This window comes from Carlito syrichta, unplaced genomic scaffold, assembly GCF_000164805.1.
Source record: "Carlito syrichta isolate Samal-C Ts95f unplaced genomic scaffold, Tarsius_syrichta-2.0.1 Scaffold118186, whole genome shotgun sequence".
Classification (NCBI taxonomy): Eukaryota; Metazoa; Chordata; class Mammalia; order Primates; family Tarsiidae; genus Carlito; species Carlito syrichta.
This window is the reverse complement of record NW_007062282.1, coordinates 171,268-192,200: the sequence shown is the minus strand read 5'-3', so window position 1 is coordinate 192,200 and position 20,933 is coordinate 171,268. Positions and strand designations below refer to the sequence as shown.

The 20,933-nt window shown below is 39.2% G+C and overlaps 1 protein-coding gene across 3 annotated transcripts in view; it reads right to left on the bottom strand.

The window, feature by feature from the left end:
- Positions 1-20,933, bottom strand: part of SRP72 (signal recognition particle 72) — a 35,992-nt gene that overhangs the window by 12,694 nt on the left and 2,365 nt on the right. For 2 of the 3 annotated variants that reach the window (XM_008047927.2, XM_021707483.1), the window contains exons 2-12: positions 19,832-19,952; positions 17,022-17,145; positions 14,947-15,090; positions 14,755-14,866; positions 11,592-11,623; positions 9,618-9,742; positions 9,166-9,223; positions 7,677-7,808; positions 6,678-6,806; positions 5,469-5,541; positions 3,224-3,288 (exon numbers count right to left, since the gene is read on the bottom strand). In XM_008047927.2, the coding sequence (XP_008046118.1) occupies positions 3,224-3,288; positions 5,469-5,541; positions 6,678-6,806; positions 7,677-7,808; positions 9,166-9,223; positions 9,618-9,742; positions 11,592-11,623; positions 14,755-14,866; positions 14,947-15,090; positions 17,022-17,145; positions 19,832-19,952 (1,115 nt within the window). The remainder of the gene's footprint in view (positions 1-3,223; positions 3,289-5,468; positions 5,542-6,677; positions 6,807-7,676; positions 7,809-9,165; positions 9,224-9,617; positions 9,743-11,591; positions 11,624-14,754; positions 14,867-14,946; positions 15,091-17,021; positions 17,146-19,831; positions 19,953-20,933) is intronic. The other variant, XM_021707482.1, reaches the window with a different exon arrangement.

Here is a 20,933-nt window from a genome sequence, read left to right as displayed (position 1 = left end):
GAGCCCGTAGGTTCGAGACCCGCCTGGGCAACTTGGCGAGACCTCGTCTCTACAATAAATAAAATTTTAAAAAATCAGCTGAGCGTGATAGCGCGTGCCTGTAGTTCCAGCTACATGGAAGGCTGAGGTGGAAGGATCGCTGGAGCCCAGCAGGTCGAGGATGCGGTGGCCGGGAGCAGCCACTGCACTCCAGTCTGGGCGACAGAGTGAGACTCTGATTCAAAAAAAAAGGAAAAATCAATGAAAAGTGATAAGCCTTTGGTCAGACTAGTCAGAAAAAAGGAAAACAAAAGACATGAATAACCAATGTCAGGAATGAGAGCAGTTGTCCAGATATTAAAAGGATAACAAAGGGCTGGGTTCCGTGGCTCAGCCTGTAATCCCAGCACTTTGGGAAGCCGAGGTGAGAGGATTGCCTGAGCCCGCGTGTTTGAGACCCGCCCGGGCAACTTGGTGAGACCTCGTCTCTATAATAAATCAAAAACTAGCTGGGCGTGGTAGCGCACGCTGTAGTTCCAGCTACTTGGAAGGCTGAGGCAGAAGAATCGCCGGAGCCCCGCAGGTCAAGTCTGCGGTGGTCAGAAACAGCTACTGCACTCCAGCCTGGGCAACAGAGTGAAACTTTGACTCAAAAAAAAAAAAGGATAACAAGGACATATTATGAACAACTTTTAAGCAAACAAATTCAGCAACCCAGATGAAATGGATAAATTCCTTGAAAAGTAAAAGGTTAGATAGTAAATATTAGAAACATTTTCTTTTCAGCCATATACCACATTTGATTCTAAGATAAAGCAATTGTACCACAATCCTTAAAATATGAATCTTCAAGAGAAAGCACTATCATATTATTACTAGGTGCCACCTGCAAACAAGCTGTTTTAGAGAGTACAAACACAGAGTCCATTCAGTATGCACATACTACCATTGCTGAATTCGTTTCTTCTATGGAACAGCTGCTATCACAGGTATATGAGTGATCTAAACCTGTGATAATTGAATAATCAGAGAACTGAAAACTAAATTTTTTGGTCACTATTACTAAATTATTAGTAGTAGTTTTATTTATTTATTTTTTGAGTTGGAGTCTCACTCTGTCGCCCAGACTGGAGTGCAGTGGCTGCTGCTGGCCACTGCAGCCTCGACCTGCTGGGCTCCGGCGATCCTTCCACCTCAGCCTTCCAAGTAGCCGGAATTACAGGCATGCGCTACCACGCCCGGCTGATTTTTTGATTTATTGTAGAAATGAGGTCTCGCTGCCCAGGCGGGTCTCGAACCCGCGGGCTCAGGCAATCCACTCCCTCAGCCTCCCAAAGGCACGGGATTACAGGCTGAGCCACCAAGCCTGGCTTACTAAATTATTTTAACTCAAAGAAATCACATTGATGACATGACAAAACAGTTTAGGGTAAGAAATTCCCTATGCAGATCTGAGATTATCTGAGGTTGGCTTTCAGTAATAATATAAGGCCTAAACAGTGCCTGGCACATTTGACTAACTAATAAACTACACAGAAGAGCACAGAAGGAAATTAAACTTACACCGGACAGCTGTTATTAGTTTAACCCTTTGCACGTGGATGTCCCTCTGAGGGGACATATAAACCTCACAAACCACTTGTATGTACCCCTTTAGGAAACATAAACAGCTTGCTGATGATTATATAGGACAAACTTATGCGAGAGCAAATTTTCAAAAATGTGTATTACCTTGAAGTTTTCCCTTCAAACTGCATAAAAAAGTAAAAAGAGACAGAATATACACTGAGATATATGTAAAAATATTGGCTGGCATTATGTAGAAAGAAAAAAATGTGTGAAGTGCTTTCACAGCAGTGCCAACAAGTTCCCAATGCAGCAGGATACCCATGTTTATTAATAGATTTTACACTAGTATTGTCCTAGCAGAAGAGCTACTGAATACGAAATATCATCTTACTGGTATAACCAAAATCAACTGAAAGGGAATGCCAGCACAAATCCAAAAGTCAAAGTCTTTAACAAAAAAACAGTAGCATATAGGAAAAATAATCTCATGCTTCTTGTGTGGAAGAACAAAAGGAGAGTTACAATTGTCAGCATTGGAATCACGAAGGAATGAAATCTACCACAAGGACATTACATGGCAGAACTATTACAACAGTCAAAAAGCCTGAAATGATTCCAAGTTATCTGGTAAATAAGACTGGTGTGGATTGTGAGGACCGATATGCTTCTACATGTTGTTTTTTGTGAAAATCTTTAAGATGGTGGAGGAAATTATTATTGTGGGGACTAGCAATATGCATTATTAACTCCTATATGCTGTACTGAGCAACCAAAAAAAAAGAAAAACCTATGTATGTCCCATTTGAATTTTGTCAAGCTTCTGAGCCATCAGTTGAGAAGTGGTTTTCAGGAATCATGAGTGCGTCTTTCCATACTGTCTTCAAATAACATATTAGTAATGTGGGAGGAAGAAAATGAGGCTGCATTGTCTGCTCAGATAGAAAAACACCGGGTGGAAGACATCAAACAAGTTACTACTACTGCACAACATATATCGATGTACCTGCAATGCATGTCGGGCAGTTTAGAAAAATATAAGATACAGCTGGGTGCAGTGGCTCAAGCCTGTAACCCCAGCACTTTGGGAGGCCAAGGCGAGAGGACTGCTCAGGGGTTCAAGACCAGCCTGGGCAACTTGGTGAGACCTCATCTCTACATTAAATCAAATAATAATAATAATAATAAGCCAGGCGTGGTATCATGTGCCTGTACTTCCAGCTACTTGGAAGGCTGAGACGGAAAGATTGCTGGAGCCCAGCAGGTCGAGGCTGTGGTAGCCGTGAGTGTGCCACTACACTCTAGCTTGGGCAACAGAATGAGACTCTGACTCAAAAAAAAAAAAGAAAGAAAAATATAAGATATAAAATTTAGGTTTTTATTCATCATAAATAAGTTCCTCAATGTCCAAAATTCCATTATAAGCCAAATATGATTATCAAAACAAATGGTTCCAACACTATACTACTAAATATGAAGTGATTTTTCACAAAAAAAAGTGCAGTCGAGTTGCTGGTAGATGATCCGTGAGCTGTCTCTGAGTGCAAAGGGTTAACTACTCCTGCTACCTTTGACATATAAGAAAAGGAGAAATTAAAGTGACTACACATCAGACATACAATAAAAGCTATCAATACTATTACTTTTCAGTATTGTAATGTTTTATTTATAAACTTACCATGCCTGGTTTATGCTTTAATTCCTCTATGCTTCTCAATATTAGACATGCTTTAGAAATATTACCTTAAGAAATTAAAAGCACAGTCAGCATCACATTGAATAAAGCATAAAATACAAGAAATTTTACTTCCTCCCATCACTATTCTTTAGGAAAGCGACCACTGGTCATATTTTATAATATCTCTAATCACACAAGCTCTTGGGGATAGTGAACTCGATCCATATTACAGATCATAAAATTGAGTTCTAAAGAAATAATATACCTTGCTTAAGCTCACAAAGAAAGTTAATGGCAGAGCCGCTAGCAGAAAATAAGTCTCCCAAGTCCCAGTCTGATGAGTTCTATTTCTTCTATTTCGGACTGTAACTTGAAAGTGGGGGTCCTTCCCTAGGTCTTAAAATATGTTACTGTAGACATGAATTGCAATGGAAAATTTTGTATGGTGTTAAAATTCCAATTTTCCACGCACTGTAAACCTCAATAACTTAAACCTTCCATTCTTTAAAAACAAAAAACTGGCGCAGTGGCACACACCTGTAATCCCAGCATTTTGGGAGACCAAGGCAGGAAGACTGCTTGAACCCAGGAATTCAAGACCAGCCTAGACAACACAGCAAGACCCCACCTCAACAAAAAATTAAAAAATTAGCTGTGTGTGAGCACGTACTCCTGTAGTCCCAGCTACTAGGGAGGCTGAGGTAGAAGGATCACCTGAGGCCAAGAGATCAAGGAGGCAGCGAGCTGTGACCATGCCACTGCACTCCAGACTGGACAACAGAGTGAGACCCCGACTCAAAATAAAAAAACACACCAAGAAAACCATTACAGACTCAGTAATTTCAGGAGGATAAATATACCTAGCAAAAAAAACCAACCCTAAACATCAGGTGTGACAAGACAAATGGGAGAGAAAGGGAAGGAAGAAAGAGGGGCAGGAGAAGGAAAAAGAGACAAAGGAAGAATGTGAAGAAATAACACAGCAGGCAACAGAGCAAGACCTCATCTTTAAAAAAAATAAAAAGGTAACAGGGAGACAACAGGTTCTCAACCCTGTTTTCATTACTGCCCTACTGAGATGCCTTTCTAAACACTGTTTTCCTAATTGCCAACTTCCCTCCCTCCAACCCATGAAATTTTCATTTCAGTCATTGTAACAACCCAAGACTTTTTTGGGACCAACTGTCATTCTCATTGAAAATGCATGCTCAGCCGGGCTCGGTGGCTCAGCCTGTAATCCCGTGCCTTGGGAGGCTGAGGTGAGTGGATTGCCTCGGGTTCGGGACCCGCCTGGGCAACTTGGCGAGACCTCATCTCTACAATAAATCAAAAATCAGCTGGGCGTGGTAGTGTGCGCCTGTAGTTCCAGCTACTCAGAAGGCTGAGGCAGAAGGATCGCCGGAGACCAGCAGTCGAGGCTGCGGTAGTCGGGAGCAGCCACTGCACTCTAGTGTATGCGACAGAATGAGACTCCAACTCAAAAAAAAAAAAAAAAGAAAATGCATGCTCTAGACCAGAGTTTTTGGACAGAACTTACTGTGATGATGGAAATGTCCTGTATCTGTGCTGTCCTCTAGCCACATGTGGCTACTAAGGTTCTAAAATGAGGCTAGCACAACCAAGGAACCAAATTTTAAATTTAAACTTAAAATAGCAACATGTGGTTAGTGACTACCATACCAGACAACACATCTCTAGATAATCACTCAAAGTTGGTTCATAAATCACAGCCAAAAACACTGGCAGTTCTCTGTCAGACTCAAACACATCAGTTCTCATTCAATTCCATTACCTTCCCCCTACTCCAAAGATATAGGTGCAAAATATAAATGAAGTAAGGATAAAGGATCAGCTAAGAAACGCTGCAAAGTAAGATGCAAAGCAATCCTTTTCTTATTTCATGCAAATATTACCAAGGGATAGACACGAGCATTTCTACATGTGCCGTACTCAGGAAGTTTGAGTAGTATGGTCTTTTGAAACAGCAAAATTCTTTGCTTCTATTGACTTTCAAGGCATAAACTGAGAATCATTCTAACAATTTAGAAATATCAAAGGAAAGGGCCAACTACCTCAATACTAAAACCGGTGGAGATCACACAATCTAGCTTCATGGTCGAAACAATATTTATTATGCTTTTCTTTCACAGAAAACAATTTAAAATCACATAGTTGACAACTTCAGTATCATTTTAAACATATGATAAAGTGATATTTTAATCATGATGAAAATCATCATTAATACCTTGGGAAATTTTCAGCTGTGCCATGGTCAGTTTTATTTCAGCTGCATTTTCTGGATGCTGATCTGAAAATTCCTAAATTATTTTTTTTAAGCAGAGGGAAAAAATTACATTTAATTTACACAACCAACTGTATAGGTTACAATTACTTAACTCAGCTACATAAAGTTTTAAATCCAGTTTTTAAATATTAAATTTTTGGTTTCAGGTAAAAATCTTCACTTGGGAAAAATTTTATACAACACCCACTTTGCTTTTAAAGACATGCTCTAAAAGTAAGTGCAATAATGTAAAGTTTTCTGGAAGTCATTAACAGAGAAATACGCCATCCCTTGGTATCTGTGCGATATTGGTTCCAGAACTCCCTTGTACCAAAATCTTAGGATGCTCCAAGTCCCTTATATAAAGTGATATCTAGGATTTGCATATAACCCGTACACATCCTCCTATATACTTTAAATCATCTCTAGGTTACTTCTAACACCTAATACAAGATCAATGTTATGTAAATAGTTGTTGTACTGTGTAGGAAATAATGATTTTCTAAAAGTCTGTAAACGTTCAGTACAAATACAACCGTGAATTCTTCCCTCAAATACTTTTAAATCCATGACTGGTTGAATCCTCACATGCAAAGCCCAAGGATACAAAGGGTCAACTGTAATAAAGATTACTAGAGAGATTTTTTTTCCCTTAAAGAAAATAAATGGTGCTTTCTTACTGAAGATCCCTGCTAGGCAACTTTGCCTCTCAGGATGGTCCTAATTTTGCCTTGTCCTGCTTCTTAAGGTAGTGTACACACAGAAAATCCAAACATGTAATGTAATAGCTGGCTTGGGTTGATAAAAACGAAGTCACTATCTCTGTAATTGTTTGAGGTTTTGGAGTAGGACTCACTGGAGACCAGATTATTGAAATACAGGTTAAGTAAGTTCTGGTATTATGAGCTAAAACAACCCCCTACCTAATGTTAAATTGGTCTCCAAATAAAAAAGCCTTCTTCATGGTTTATGACAAATATTTACACAATGAAAATTAATATAAAACAAAGTTGTAACCTGGAAATTAACTAAAGTGACACTGGAATTTGTGTGGTGGTACATTAACTATTAGTTTTCCCATCAAATTTGCATGCTTGTAGGTTATCACAGCATAACGAAAATGAAGCAAGGCTGCAAATGCCTGACACCTCCTTCATACAATTCCTTTACCTGAAGCAGCTCTATTGCTTTCGTGTGCTGCTTTTCACGGCAGAGCTGGGCAGCTTGGATCAACACAGGCAGGAGATGCTCAGGACTTTGAGACTGTAAACTGGTGGATATTTTGCGGCACTGTTCTGCCTAGACGATGCCATCCCGCAACAAAAATAAACTGGTTAATGAAATTAAACACTAAGAGGCCAAAAAGAAAAGGATGGGAAAATCAGTTGAAACAAAATAGTAAGTGAAGAAATGCCTGGGGTGAAGAATCAGTTTACAGTAGCCTCAATTTTTTTTTTTCGGTAAGAAAATGATTTCCATTTGCTGAATTTAATCTATGAGTTCTAAACGTTTTTAGTAAAGGATGAATTCTAAACGTTCACTTGGATGCCTAAACTTCAGAATTGTTTAAAAAGAACCCACAACACATCAAATATAAGCATTTGTTTCAAAAACAACAAAATATATAAGTTTTCTCACTAAAGTACTGAGAATAACTTGACTCAATTAGAAATAATTAAAAACATTACTGCATCTCAAACTCCCACTAAAAACTTCTGATTTAAGAGTATAAAATCAGAATTTAATTAGAATGCACATTGGAGTTAGAATTGATCTCCTTAACATTTATAACCTATAGTGATTACATGCAGTTAAAAAGAAAGATGGATCTTAAATCTTTAATTATGGTTGGCATCTTTGATGATTCTATCTTAATTTAGAGAGATCAGAAATGAGGTAATGAGAAAGTCATCTTATTTAAACTTGTGAATACTGTTTTCTTCCTCTTAAAAGCTATCAACCCCAAACTCTTACAAGGAATCCAGCAAATTATTTGTTTAATAAAGAAAATCTATGATATGACATTCTGAAAGAAAAAAGATGTATTTATGAGTTTAAGACAAAATATAAACAAAAAACACAAACAGTTTGGACTAAACCCCTATTACTCCTCCTATGCCATATTACAAAAGATTTAGTTAGCCAGGACGCCAAAGGTCTATTACCTACCTGGTTTGTGTACATAGCAAGTAAAGCTTTGTTAAATTCTATAGCTTGTAGCTGTTTCTTGGAAAGCTTAAACTCCACTCCTTCTGCATTGGTTAATTTCACCTTTTTCTTGGAGTCAAAGACATTTTGGTCCTAACAAAGAAAAGTTTCACAACCATTAACAGAGTCTCACATTTCATCTCTTTCAACACTCCAGGCCTTATTCTTCTTTCATTTGGTAATTTTGTATAAACACAACAAGAGAGCTTAAATATATGTCTAACTAGGCAACTACGCTAATAAGAGGCAATAAATGTGTCTTGGGTTCTGGGATCACAGAAGTAAACAAAATCTCTGCAATTCAAATCTACCAGTGTACATACATATTTTAATCCCATGATTTAGCCCCACACCTTTGAGAGTCCTTTCTAAAAACAAATGAGATACTTTGAAGGGAAAGAGATCAAAATGTTTATCTTTCCATTATTAACCACTTGTTTCGAGCTTTTTGAAGGGAAAAAGGAGGAATACCACAAATCTTACAATGTATTAGAACTACAAAAATACATAATCTTGCAATTTCTACAAGCTATGTCCTCTAGAGTTTAGATGACAAATGAGGAAAGTAATTCATTCTTCTTTGAATGGGTATACCTGGGAGATGTTTTGGGTTTGGTTCCAGACCATTGCAATAAAGCAAATATTGCAATAAAGTTAGTTACACATTTTATGGTTCCCTAGTGCATATAAAAGTTAGGTTTATACTATACTGTAGAAAAGTGTACAATAGCATGTCTAAGAAAAAGTACTCATCTTAATGAAAAAAAAACTTTATTGCTGAAAAATGTTGACAGAGACACAGAATGAGCACATGCTGTTGAAAAAAATCACACCAATCAATAGACATGCTCAACACAGGGTTGCCACAAAGCTTTAATATGTAAAAAATGTACTACCTACAAAGTACAACAAGTGAGGCCAGAGGATTGCTAGAGCCCAGATGTTCAAGACCAGCCTAAACAACATAGCAAGACCTTGTCTCTACAAAAAAATTAAACAATTAGCCAGGCATGGTGGTAAGTCCCTGTAGTCTCAGTTACTGGGGAAGTGGAGGTGGAAGAATCACCTGAGCCCAGGAAGTTGAGGCTATGGTGAACCGTGATTGTGCCACTGCACTCCGACCTGGGTGACAGAATAAGAACTTGACTCAAAAAAGTCCCCGGTAATTTATATCTCTAACAAAGAGAGATTCTCTGTATTATCATAAATTGGGAAAGGGGAGCATTTTAAAGTCTAGGGTCTGCAACTACAAAAAAGTTTTATTACTTAAATATACATTGCAGAATCATCATCATTATGAGAATTAAATAATACTCTCCATTGTGATTTTGCTATAACTGAACTTTTTCTGTCATGTTAAAAAGAACACTTATCCTATCCTAGAACAAAACTAGGGGAATCAGCATTCAGGGTAAAATATACCTGTAGGAAAGCCATGGGTAGTCCATACCTTGTTAATGGTAATGATGTTATTTGCAATTACAGCTAATAATCCCACATCTGTTGGTCTGTGAACAACAAGCAACAGTCAGAACCAAACAAACCTTTAAAAAGAAACCCCAGCTGGGCTCGGTGGCTCAGCCTGTAATCCCACGCTTTGGGAGACTGAGGTGAATGGATTGTCTGAGCCCGCGGGTTCGAGACTAGCCTGGGCAACTTGGTGAGACCTCAGCTCCACAGTAAATCAAAAACTAGCCGGGTGTGGTAGCGCACGCCTGTAGTTCCAGCTACTTGGAAGGCTGAGGCGAAGGATCGCTGGAGCCCAGCAGGTGGAGGCTGCGGTGGCCGGGGGTGGCCACTACACTCCTGTCTGGGTGACAGAGTAAGACTCCAACTCAAAAAAAAAAAAAGGAAAAGAAACCCCCTACCTCCTATAAAAGACACTTCCTTTTAATAACTCACTTTAGTTTTATTATTTGATTGTAAAGTTGCAGAGCCTCCTCTGTACGACCTTGAAGCTGCAGAATATAGGCCATCTGACCATGAATGATGGCCAGCTCTGCCTGTGGGTCTTCCTCAGTCCCATCCTAAGCAAAATAAACATTTTTTTGTTATAAATTTTCAAAACGACCTATTTACCAAATGATCCAAACATTTGAAAGATGTAGAATTACAAAGAAGACATATAATTTCAGGAATTTTCCCTTAGAGTCAGTAAGTTCTTTGAAATGTAGGAACTGCTACCAACAGAGAAGTTTAAGTGAAAATGGCAAAAAGCCTGGAAGACCATGGCAGTTAAGTTCAGGAATACCATTTACTGATCATTATTATCCTCTAAAGCCCACAAATTTAAAAAAGGTAAAAAACCAGCATGCAGGTGTAAACGTTTTACAATGATTCTCATAACTTCTGGAAACATAATTTTCTCATAAGAACACATTTCAAAAATGCTTTTCTCTCTATTCTACCATAATGCCAATACTACAAAGCTTACAAAGTTCTAATTAACAGCAAAATTTGGAACTCTGAACATAAAGTTTAATTCTATAACTGAACTGGTTCTGTAATAAAGGAGTGACTGCAGATTAGTCTATATTCTCCATTCATTCTGAAAAGGCTGACTAAGCTCCTGTACAAAGAATACTCTTTCCCACTAACCCAGCATTCCTGCTCTCACTTGGTGAGTGTGTGCTGACCAGGAGTCAGATGTGTTTGTTTCCAAACCCACTAGGCCAGCTGTGTTTGATAAAGAAATGGTAACCGGGCTCGGTGGCTCAGCCTGTAATCCCGCGCCTTTGGGAGGCTGAGGTGAGTGCATTGCCTGAGCCCGCGGGTTTGAGACCCGCCTGGGCAGCGAGACCTCATCTCTACAATAAATCAAAAAATCAGCTGGACGTGGTAGCACATGCCTGTAATTCCGGCTACTTGGAAGGCTGAGGCGGAAGGATCGCCGGAGCCCAGCAGGTCGAGGCTGCGGTGGCCGGGAGCGGCCACTGCACTCCAGTCTGGGTGACAGAGTGAGACTCCAACTCAAAAAAAAAAAAGAAAAAGAAATGGTAAAACAGCCAGGCTCAGTGGCTCAGCCTACAATCCCACGCTTTGGGAGGCTGAGGTGAGTGGATTGCCTGAGCCCGAGGGTTCAAGACCCCCCCGGGCAACTTGGCGAGATCTCATCTCTATCATAAATCAAAAAAATCAGCCAGGTGTGGTAGCACGTGCCTGTAATTCTGGCTACTCGGAAGGCTGAGGTGGAGGGATCACCGGAGCCCAGCAGGTCAAGGCTGCAGTAGCCGGGAGCGGCCACTGCACTCCAGTCTGGGTGACAGGGTGAGACTTCAAGTCAAAAAAAAAAAACAAAAAGAAATGATAAAATTTAAATATTTACGAGAAGAACTATGAATGTGAAATGAGATATTTATCAATGTAAATCATGTTGAATGCTCAGAAAGACTTGACAAAGGCAAGTTCCTAAAGAACAGTACTGTGTAATTAGTTGTGAGCCAAAAAACAGTAAAAGTTAACACCTACAGGTACCCTAATGAAATGCTTTCTGAGTGTCTCTATGACACTGTTGTACTTAACAAAAAAATAAAAGTGGAAATCAGGAATGCTGGATTACATGTGCATTATATAAGAAATATGCATGGAACACTATGCGCAGACCTGTACTCAAAGACTGTAGTCCCACACACTAAAACAGTAGAATGAATTTGCATAGTACAAATTTAAGATCAGTTGATAAAGGTATGAAAAATTTGTGTATTATGATTTCTCATTTTAATAGACTTCACCAAATAACTGGTCAAAGGGTAGTTTCTAGTGTGATTCCTCTTTAATGAATCCTTAGCCTCTTTAAAAATCAGTAATAGTACAATGAAGCTGCCTATTAATTTCTATCGAATGTGCAACATTTGGGTTTAATAGTGGAATACTTACAGAGTCTTCTGATAACGAACGGCGGCAAAGATCTATAGAAGAAAAATTGTTTTAACGGTAGTACTGCTGAGTAAATCCCATTCCTTTCACTATCCCAAATAACAAACACTAAATTGCTGGGCAGAAGATTCCAAGATAATCATAAAAACAAACAAATTTGAAATTTACATCAGCATCAAATACACCACATAAATATTATCAGTCTCTGATTTTTCTAGCTCTCTGGCAATTTTCTTTCATTCATTGTCTCTATCCTAAAACAATTTTTAAAGAGAATTAAAAAATATATAAATATAATAAACATCGATAATAAAAAATCAGATATTAGAAAAGTATAAAAATAAATAACCCTGCCATCCAGAGATAAATATTGCTAGCATTTCAGTTATTTAGTTTTTTAATGTGAGTTTTCTTTTTTCAAAGAGACAAGATCTTCATCTGTTACTCAGGCTAAGAGTGCAGTGGTGTGATCACAGTTCATTGCAGCCTTAAACTCTTGGGCTCAAGCGATCTTCCTGCATCAGCCTCCTAAATAGTTGGAATTGCAGGCACAAGTCACCATACCCAGCTTACATTTTTAAAAATATAAATGTACAGTTGCATTTTAAAATGAAAGTGAAACATTGTATACCTATTTTGAAACTTCACTTCTGCCATTCAATATCCTGTAGATATCTTTTTTTTTACTTTAAATTATTTATTTATTTTTTATTATGAAGTTGTGGGGATATCTTTAATTTATAATAAACATAGTCAGACACGGTGGCTCACGCCTATAGGCCCAGCATTTTGGGAGGCTGAGTTAAGAGGAATGCCTGAGCCCAAGAGTTTGAGATTAGCCTGGACAACTTGGTAAGACCTCATCTCTAACATAAATTAAAAATTAGATAGACCTGGTGGCACAAGCCTGTAGTTCCAGCTACTTGGAAGGCTGAGGTGGAAAGATCGCCTGAGCCCAGCAGGTCGAGGCTGCAGTGGCCGGGAGAGTGCCACTGCCCTCCAGCCTGGGTGACAGAGTGAGACTCCAACTCCAAAAATAAATAAATAAACAGAGATGCTACATTACTGTCTTATTTTTTGTTATTGGTTTTAATGACTGTATAACCTACTCTGAGATTATAGTAAAATGTAGCCCATCTTAACAGCACAGACACTCATGCTGTTTCTAAATTTTTTGTTCTTATGGTTGTCCCTTCAGTTAACATTCATATATACATATGTAAATTTATCTCACTATTTCCTTAAAATAAATTTCTAAAATTGAAATTGCTGGATCAAATCACCAAATTGCTCACTGCACAGCATGTACTACTTTTATATTCAAACCTGCGATGTATGATCAAGAAATTATAATTCTTAAACAGATTTTGCTGCTCATCAAGCTCTAACCTTTGCTGTTATTTTAACTTTCAACACCTAATAGTAAAATAGACCTTGTGCTAGGAGTAGTGGCTCAAGTCTGTAATCCCAGCACTTTGGGAGGCTGAGGCAAAAGGATTACCTGAGCTCAGGAGTTCGAGACCGGCCTGAGCAACATGGCGAGACCTTGCCTCTACAATAAATCAAAAAATTAGCCGGGTGTGGTGGTGCATGCCTGTGGTTCCAGCTACTTGGAAGGCTGAGGTGGAAGGATCACCTGAGCCCAATAGGTTGAGGTTGGGGCTGTGGTGGCTGTGAGCATGCTACTGCACTTCAGCGTGAGCAACAGACTAAGATTCTGACTCAAAAAACCCCAAAAAACAAAAACAAAAAACACCAGACCTTGTTTAATCTTTTTCTCCTTTCCACCATTCACTGCAGTTCCTACAATATCACTTTTATAGCTTTCAGGGAAAAAATATGCAGAAGAAAAGTCGCAATATTTCAGGAATTGAGACGTAAGTTCTCTAATAAATTACTTTTTAAAATTAAGTTTCAAAGCATATAAATATTATATATGGAAACATCCTAAGACTGGCTCGGTGGTTCAGCCTGTAATCCCACGCTTTGGGAGGCTGAGGTGAGTGGATTGCCTGAGACCGTGGGTTCGAGACCCGCCTGAGCAACTTGGCGAGACTTCATCTCTACAATAAATCAAAAATTAGCCGGTGTGGTAGCGTGCGCCTGTAGTTCCAGTTACTGCAAGGCTGAGGCGGAAGGATCGCCGGAGCCCAGCAGGTCAAGGCTGCAGTGGCCGGGAGCGCCCACTGCACTCCAGTCTGGGTGATAGAGTGAGACTCCAACTCAAAAAAACAAAAAACAAACAAAAAAAAATCCTAAGTATAGTTAACATGTGCTTGAGGGTACCTACAGAATGAACACTTGTATACCTAAGCCAGAATTGTAACCCACATCTTTAAAAATAAAAAAAAGTAGCCAGGCTCGGTGACTCAGCCTGTAATCCCGCGCCTTTGAGAGGCTGAGGAGAGTGGATTGCCTGAGCCCGCGGGTTCGAGACCCACCTGGGCAGGCGAGACCTCATCTCTACAATTAATAAAAAAAAAAAATCAGCCGGGTGTGGTAGCGTGTGCCTGTAATTCCGGCTACTCAAAAGGCTGAGGCGGAAGGATCGCTGGAGCCCAGCAGGTCGAGGCTGCGGTGGTCAGAAGCGGCCACTGCACTCCAGTCTGGGCGACAGAGTGAGACTCCAACTCAAAAAAAAAATAAAAAATAAAATAAATAAATAAATAAAAAATAAAAAAAAGTTAAAAGGAAAACAAACAAACAAAAACACATGTGCTTGAATGGTGCTATCAATACATCAATGTAGTGTCTGTGAGCACAAACACAGGCACAACATATTACTTGAGTACTTGTTTAACAACAAGGATGGTATTTACTGAATGCTTTTATTTTATACTATATACTATTGTAGATGCTTGACGTTAATTAACGCAATTTACATATAACATTCATAGTAACATGTTTGAAACCTACCCCTCAAAATTCAATCAGTAAGCTCTTGTGTGGCTGAAAATGGGCAAACGGACTGGCTTAGGGATTAGACAGAAACCGAGGAGAGAGACAGTCAAAAAGAGAAAGAGTAGATGAACTCAGAAACTCTCACCGCATCAATAGCTTCCATTTAACAACTTCACAAAAGTCAGATGCAATCTTAGAAGATGCTCTGTCTGCAAAGTTATATTCACATTATATTCACAGATCACTTTAACAAACGTCCCACCTTCGGCCTTCTGCAGGATCTTCATTGCCTGGCTCAGCTGCCCTTGTCCTATCAGCGCGCAGGCAGCGTTGTAGCACAGTTCATGCGTGCCTTCCTGGAGGCCCAAGTTCTCCTGTCACGGAGCAAAAGACCAGTCAAACACTAGGTACGGATATTACTTCATGGCTGTATTACTTCATGGCTGATACTCACTGGGACCACTTTTTCCCAGTTGCTTTGAGCTGCAACAACTGCTGAAAGGTTTGTTTTCCTCTCCTCATCATAATCATCTTGGGAGTTTCGGACGAGATCTCTATACACTGCTAGGCACTCATCATAGCGTTCCAAACGGTATAACTGAAGGACAGAGAGCAAGTTAAACACCAGAGACAAATTTAGTGTTGTCTCTAACTCTACACAAACATTTCTGGAACCACTAAGTAGGAATCCTAATTCTTCATAACATGAACAATCAACTCTTCATCTTGTATAATTTTTAAATTAGTTGTGTGCTAGTAATATCTTCAACAAGTTACTTGCAATGAACCTTTACTATATTGAAAGTTCGTAGCATGATTCAGTTTAGAAATCATTTTCTTTCTTCTTGAAGTTAGTTAAGTGCCTAAATGAGTTATAAAAAGAAACCTTTCTACAGAATTCAGCCCTATTACCTACACTTGAATTACAATGAAGAAATTTTTTCACAACAAAAAATGATTACTAAGCCACGGTAAATAGGAACAAAAATAAATGTCAACAAAAAGACCTAATATTTCCTAGTTCACTATATACATAATCTTCATTTTGTATTCCTCAGAAGCCGGTCATTGTAAAAGTTAGTCTCAAGCAGACACAAAATAATCCCTGCTTATTTCATTCAAGCTGTACTAAAAGAACAATAACTGCTATTCAAGGTCAATTAGTTAACTAAGAAAGACAGAGACTAGTGGTCTTTGTCAACCTCAAAATGCTGAAACTCACCTTGAACTTTTTTTTTTTTTTGAGAAAAGGTCTTGCTCTGTCACCCAGGTTAAAGTGTAGTGGAACAATCATGGTTCATCGTAGCCTTAAATGTGTGGGCTCAAGTGATCCTCCCCCCACAGACTCCCAAGTGGCTAGGACTACACCATCATGTCTGGCTAGCATCATAAAAAATTTTTTTGTAGAGGTGAGGGTCTTGCAATGTTGCCTAGGCTGGTCTGGAACTCCTGGTCTCAGTGATCTTCCTGCCTTGGCCTCTCAAAGTGCTAGGATTATAGTTGTGAACCACTGTACCCAGAAAAGTTCCTTATAAACCTACAATCCATGAATTTGCCCACATCATCCTGTAACCCATCAGTACTGCTAAACCCATACTATCTCTTGGGAACAGTTTGTTCAATATACTGAACATTTATTCATTTGCTCTAAATTGACATTAAAAAAATTTTTTTTTCTTTTTGAGCCGGAGTCTCACTCTGTTGCCCAGGCTGGAGAGCAGTGGCACGCTAATGGTGGCCACCGCAGCCTCAACCTGCTGGGCTCAGGCGATCCTTCTGCCTCAGCCTTCCAAGTAGCTGGAACTACAGGCATGCGTCACCATGCCCGGCTAATTTTTTTATTTGCTGTAGAGTGGCTCACTTTGATTTATTGTAGAGATGAAGTCTCACCAAGTTGCCCTGGCTGGTCTCGAACCCGTGGGTTCAGGCAATCCACTCACCTTGGCCTCCCAAAGTGCTGGGATTATAGGTGTGAGCCACTGCACCTGGCCGACATTTAGAAAATCTTTAAGAGGATTTTGCTAGCTCTAATGTACACATTCTGTCCTCTTTCTCCTCATGAATAGCCTTATTTTACATTAGGCTTAATTTATGTCTCAAAATCCTTTTGGAATAAAATATGTCCAAAATTTCATGGACTAGCTGAAGTCATTCAAATTCTTATTCATCATAATTTTCCTTTCAACTTAAAATACCGTGAAGTGCTAAAAGATATACTATTTCAAAGCTGTGTATAAGCTCACTGGACTTCATCTTTCCAACTAACTCTAAATTGCATAGAATAGTTCTTCTATTTTCTTTAATTTTCTAAATACCCCAAGGAAGTCATTTGTTCATTGAACTCTACACATGCGACTGTTCATATGAAGATCAAAAAGAGGGAATATGTTCAATCCTCAAGAACTGGTTTGGTGGCCAATTTTGTGGAGTATCAGGATGGGCTGGGTTTCCTCATCCCTGCTCCTTGCTAGAGGTAAAGTCTTGCTCACTCAGGATGACTGTCAACAGGTATTTTAAAGCAGTAATTACCACTTGTCCATAAAGCTCCTTCAGTTTGTCTGTCTGCTGGTTGGCACTTTCTATTGTCTTCAAGGCATTCTCAATTCTGTTCAGCCTATATTCGCAATATGCCTTCTCAAAGGAGAGAGAGTTACTGAAGAAGGAAAAAAATCAATGTCTGATTATTATCTAACAATGCAGAGCACCCACTATATATGCCAGACACTGCTGTAAGCACTTCACATATTAATTTATTTAATCCTCATAACAACAGATGGAAGATTGACAAAGGCTAGTGACTTTTCCAATGATCAGATAGCTCACACATGGCAGAATATATTATATCTATTTCCCTAGCCTCTGCTTCATGGCTATTCTTCTTAGAATTACTGACCTCTTGAAACAAACATTCAAGTAGGAAATCATCAATCAGTTAAATAAATAATTGTCTTAGATACGAAGACAATTTGAACACTGTTTTAAATGGGTTATTTTAGAAATTTCTTAAATCCACTAATAAAATAATAAGCCATAATGCTTCTTTTAACTTGTTTAAGAAACAAATGATTAGCAAAGAAAAAATAACTAGAAATCGTAAAAGAACACAGTACCTGCAATCAAGCCATTGGTAAATACAACTATACTGCTTACATACACACGCTTAAATATTCATCTACATTTCTGTGATACCTCATTTTGTAGTTTCAACCATAACACATGAGAAAAAATATTTATCAAAGCAAATGGCAAACATCCTTTATTTACTTACCTAACAAGAAGTTTTTAAAATATTCTTATTCAAGAATTATCAAAGACAATTTTTTGAAAATTTCCCTTATTTCACAAAATGATCAAAATTCAAAACAGTTAATCTTATATGAACATATTTAACAGTAGAATAAAGGGTCTCCCTTACTTTTCTCTTATTCTTTTTTTGAGTCAGAGTCTCACTCTTGTTGCCCAAGCTGGAGAGCAGTGGCATGCTCATGGCCACTGTAGCCTCAACCTGCTGGGCTCAGACAATCTTTCTGCCTCAGCCTTCCAAGTAGCTGGAACTACAGGTGTACACTGCCACGTAAGGCTAATTTTTTGATTTATTGTAGAGACGAGGTCTTCTTCCCATGTTGCCCAGGGTGGTCTTGAAGCCCTGGGCTCAGGAAATCCTCTCACCTCCGCCTCCCAACGTGCTGGGATGACAGGTGTAAGCCACCACACCTGGCTGCCTTTTATTCTTAATAAAGTTTTAAGATTAGTTTTTAGTCATAATACATCTATATAGCTCAAATATACAAACAGAATGACATACACTAAGATGCTTTATTCCCACTGCTATTCAAATCTAATGTGTTCCTACTCACTCTCTACAAGTGACAACTTTTATTCATTGTTTCTCTCCTTCTGTTTTTGCAAATATAGATAAATACATATTTAAATTCGTCTACCATTTTTTCTCTTACAAAGAAAGTATACTATATACTGTTTTCACCTTATAAGCCAGTATCACATTAAAGAATAAATATCCTGCAAACTCAATTTTTTTTCCTTTTTTTGGAGTAGGAGTCTCACTCTGTTACCCAGGCTGGAGGGCAGTGGCACACTCATGGCCACCGCTGCCTTGACCTGCTGAGCTCAGGCGATCCTTCCACCATAGCCTTCCAAGTAGCTGGAACTACAGGTGTATGCCACAACGCCAAGCTAATTTTTTGGTTTATTTTAGAGACAAGGCCTTGCCAAGTTGCCCAGGCTGGTCTTGAATCCATGGGCTCAGGCAATCCCTTCGCCTCCATCTCCCAAAGTGCTGGGATTATAGGCATGAGCCACCACGCCTGGTCTACAAACTTAATTTCAAAACAAACTTCTTTTGGGGTCAAGGTATGACAGTAAAAAAAATAAAAATCAAGTTACAGAAACAATTCAGAAATAAGTTCACATTTCATGAAATGATAAATAAAAAGATAAGTTTTGAAAAATGCTATATGCTCTAGAAACTGTTAAAGGACTCTGACACTGAATGATCTCAGCCTAAAACCACACTCTCATGAACAATTTCCAGTGGAGCCTGGCACAGGGGTCAGGGTATGATAGCCATATCATCTAAGAGACATCTATCAACTTAGACGCCTACATATTACACACTTATACATCCCTACCCTACATGTTCTGCCCTCTGTGCCTTTTTAAAAAAAATTCGCTCAGGCTCGGTGGCTCAGCCTGTAATGCCAGCACTTTGAGAGGCCGAGGTGAGTGGATTGGCTGAGCCCATGGGTTCGAGACCAGCCCAGGCAACTTGGTGAGACCTTGTCTCTACAATAAATCAAAAACTAGTTGGGCATGGTAGCGCATACCTGCAGTTACAGCTACTTGAAAGGTTGAGGCAGAAGGATCACCAGCACCCAGCAGGTCGATGATGAGGTGGCCGTGAGTGTGCCACTGCATGCATTCCAGCCTGGGGGACGGAGTGAGACTCCAACACAAAAAAAAAAAAAAAAAAAAAAAAAAAAATCCACTTCTACTGACTTGTTCTCCCTGTACCATCCAAGGACTTCTTATATTTATGTTTTACATCCTTCCATGGCTTACCTCCTTCTTAGTAATCCAAAGGGAAACAGGGGTTTAAAAAAAGTCCAAAAAAAAAAGCAACAACAACGACAACAACAAAAAACCCAAACACAACAACCAAAAGTGTAGTAATAGTACTAATTCCACTCGTAGAAACACTACTGACAAACAAAAAAGAAAGGTTAAAAAAATCTCAGTGAATAGTGAAGGAAAAAAAATGGAAGAGATTATAGTAACAGCAAAAGTTTTTCTAATAACTCACAATTAACTGAATCACTTACTTGGCTAACACTTTGGTGTGAGTATTGATAACATTCAAGGCTTCCTTGAAACTTCCATTCTGGATAAGGCATACTACTTTACAGTGGAGGGCAGTTACATCATCCTTGTTGATCTGCAGTACTAGAGAACAATTTTAGGGAAGCAATTTTAACCATTTCCTTTTCATATTTTATTAAATTTTCTCACCCCTGTCTCAAGATGCTACATTGTCAGTTTTATTGCAATAGAAATAATTGGTTGAAACAGTTAAAAAGAAAAAAAGGTCAGGCATGGTGGCTCACACCTGTAATCCCAGAACTTGTGAGGCAGAGGTGACAGGATTGCCTGAGCCCAGGGGTTCAAGACCAGCCTGGGCAAGTTGGCGAGACTTCATCTTTACAGTAAATCAAAAAATCAACCGGGTGTGGTGGCACATGCCTGTAGTTCCAGCTACTTGGAAAGCTGAGGTGGAAGGACTGCCTGAGCTCAGCAAGTCGAGACTGTGGTGGCTGTGTGCATGCCACTGCACCCAGCGTGGGCCACAGAATGAGACTCTGATTTAAAAAAAAAAAAAAAGACTTGGCCAGGCTTGGTGGCTCAGCCTGTAATCCCAGCACTGTGGGAGGCCGAGGCGAGTGAATTGCCTGAGCCTGCGGGTTCGAGACCCACCTGGGCAACTTGGCGAGAACTTGTCTTCTACAATAAAAAAAAAAAACTAGCCAGGTGTGGTAGCGTGCGCCTGTAGTTCTGGCTACTTGGAAGGCTGAGGTGGAAGGATGGTGGGAGCCCAGCAGGTTGAGGCTGTGGTGGCCGGGAGCATGCCACTATACTCCAGTCTGGGCAATGGAGTGGGACTCCAGTTCAAAAAAAAAAAGAAAAGAAAAACACATCACCTAGCACATACTAAGTTATTAAAAATATTTATTTTATGAATATTCATTGTTTAATACAAGACTTTGAAATCCCATATTTTGATTTTTGGTCTCACTGGTATAATACAATGTTAGTCACAGGTATTATCTCAGATTTATTGGCAGACTATGTTTTTTCTTTGTACATGGTTGGATTCCCCTTCTATCATGCACTGGCTAGGTAAGTTTTCATTAACAACTCCAATAAAAT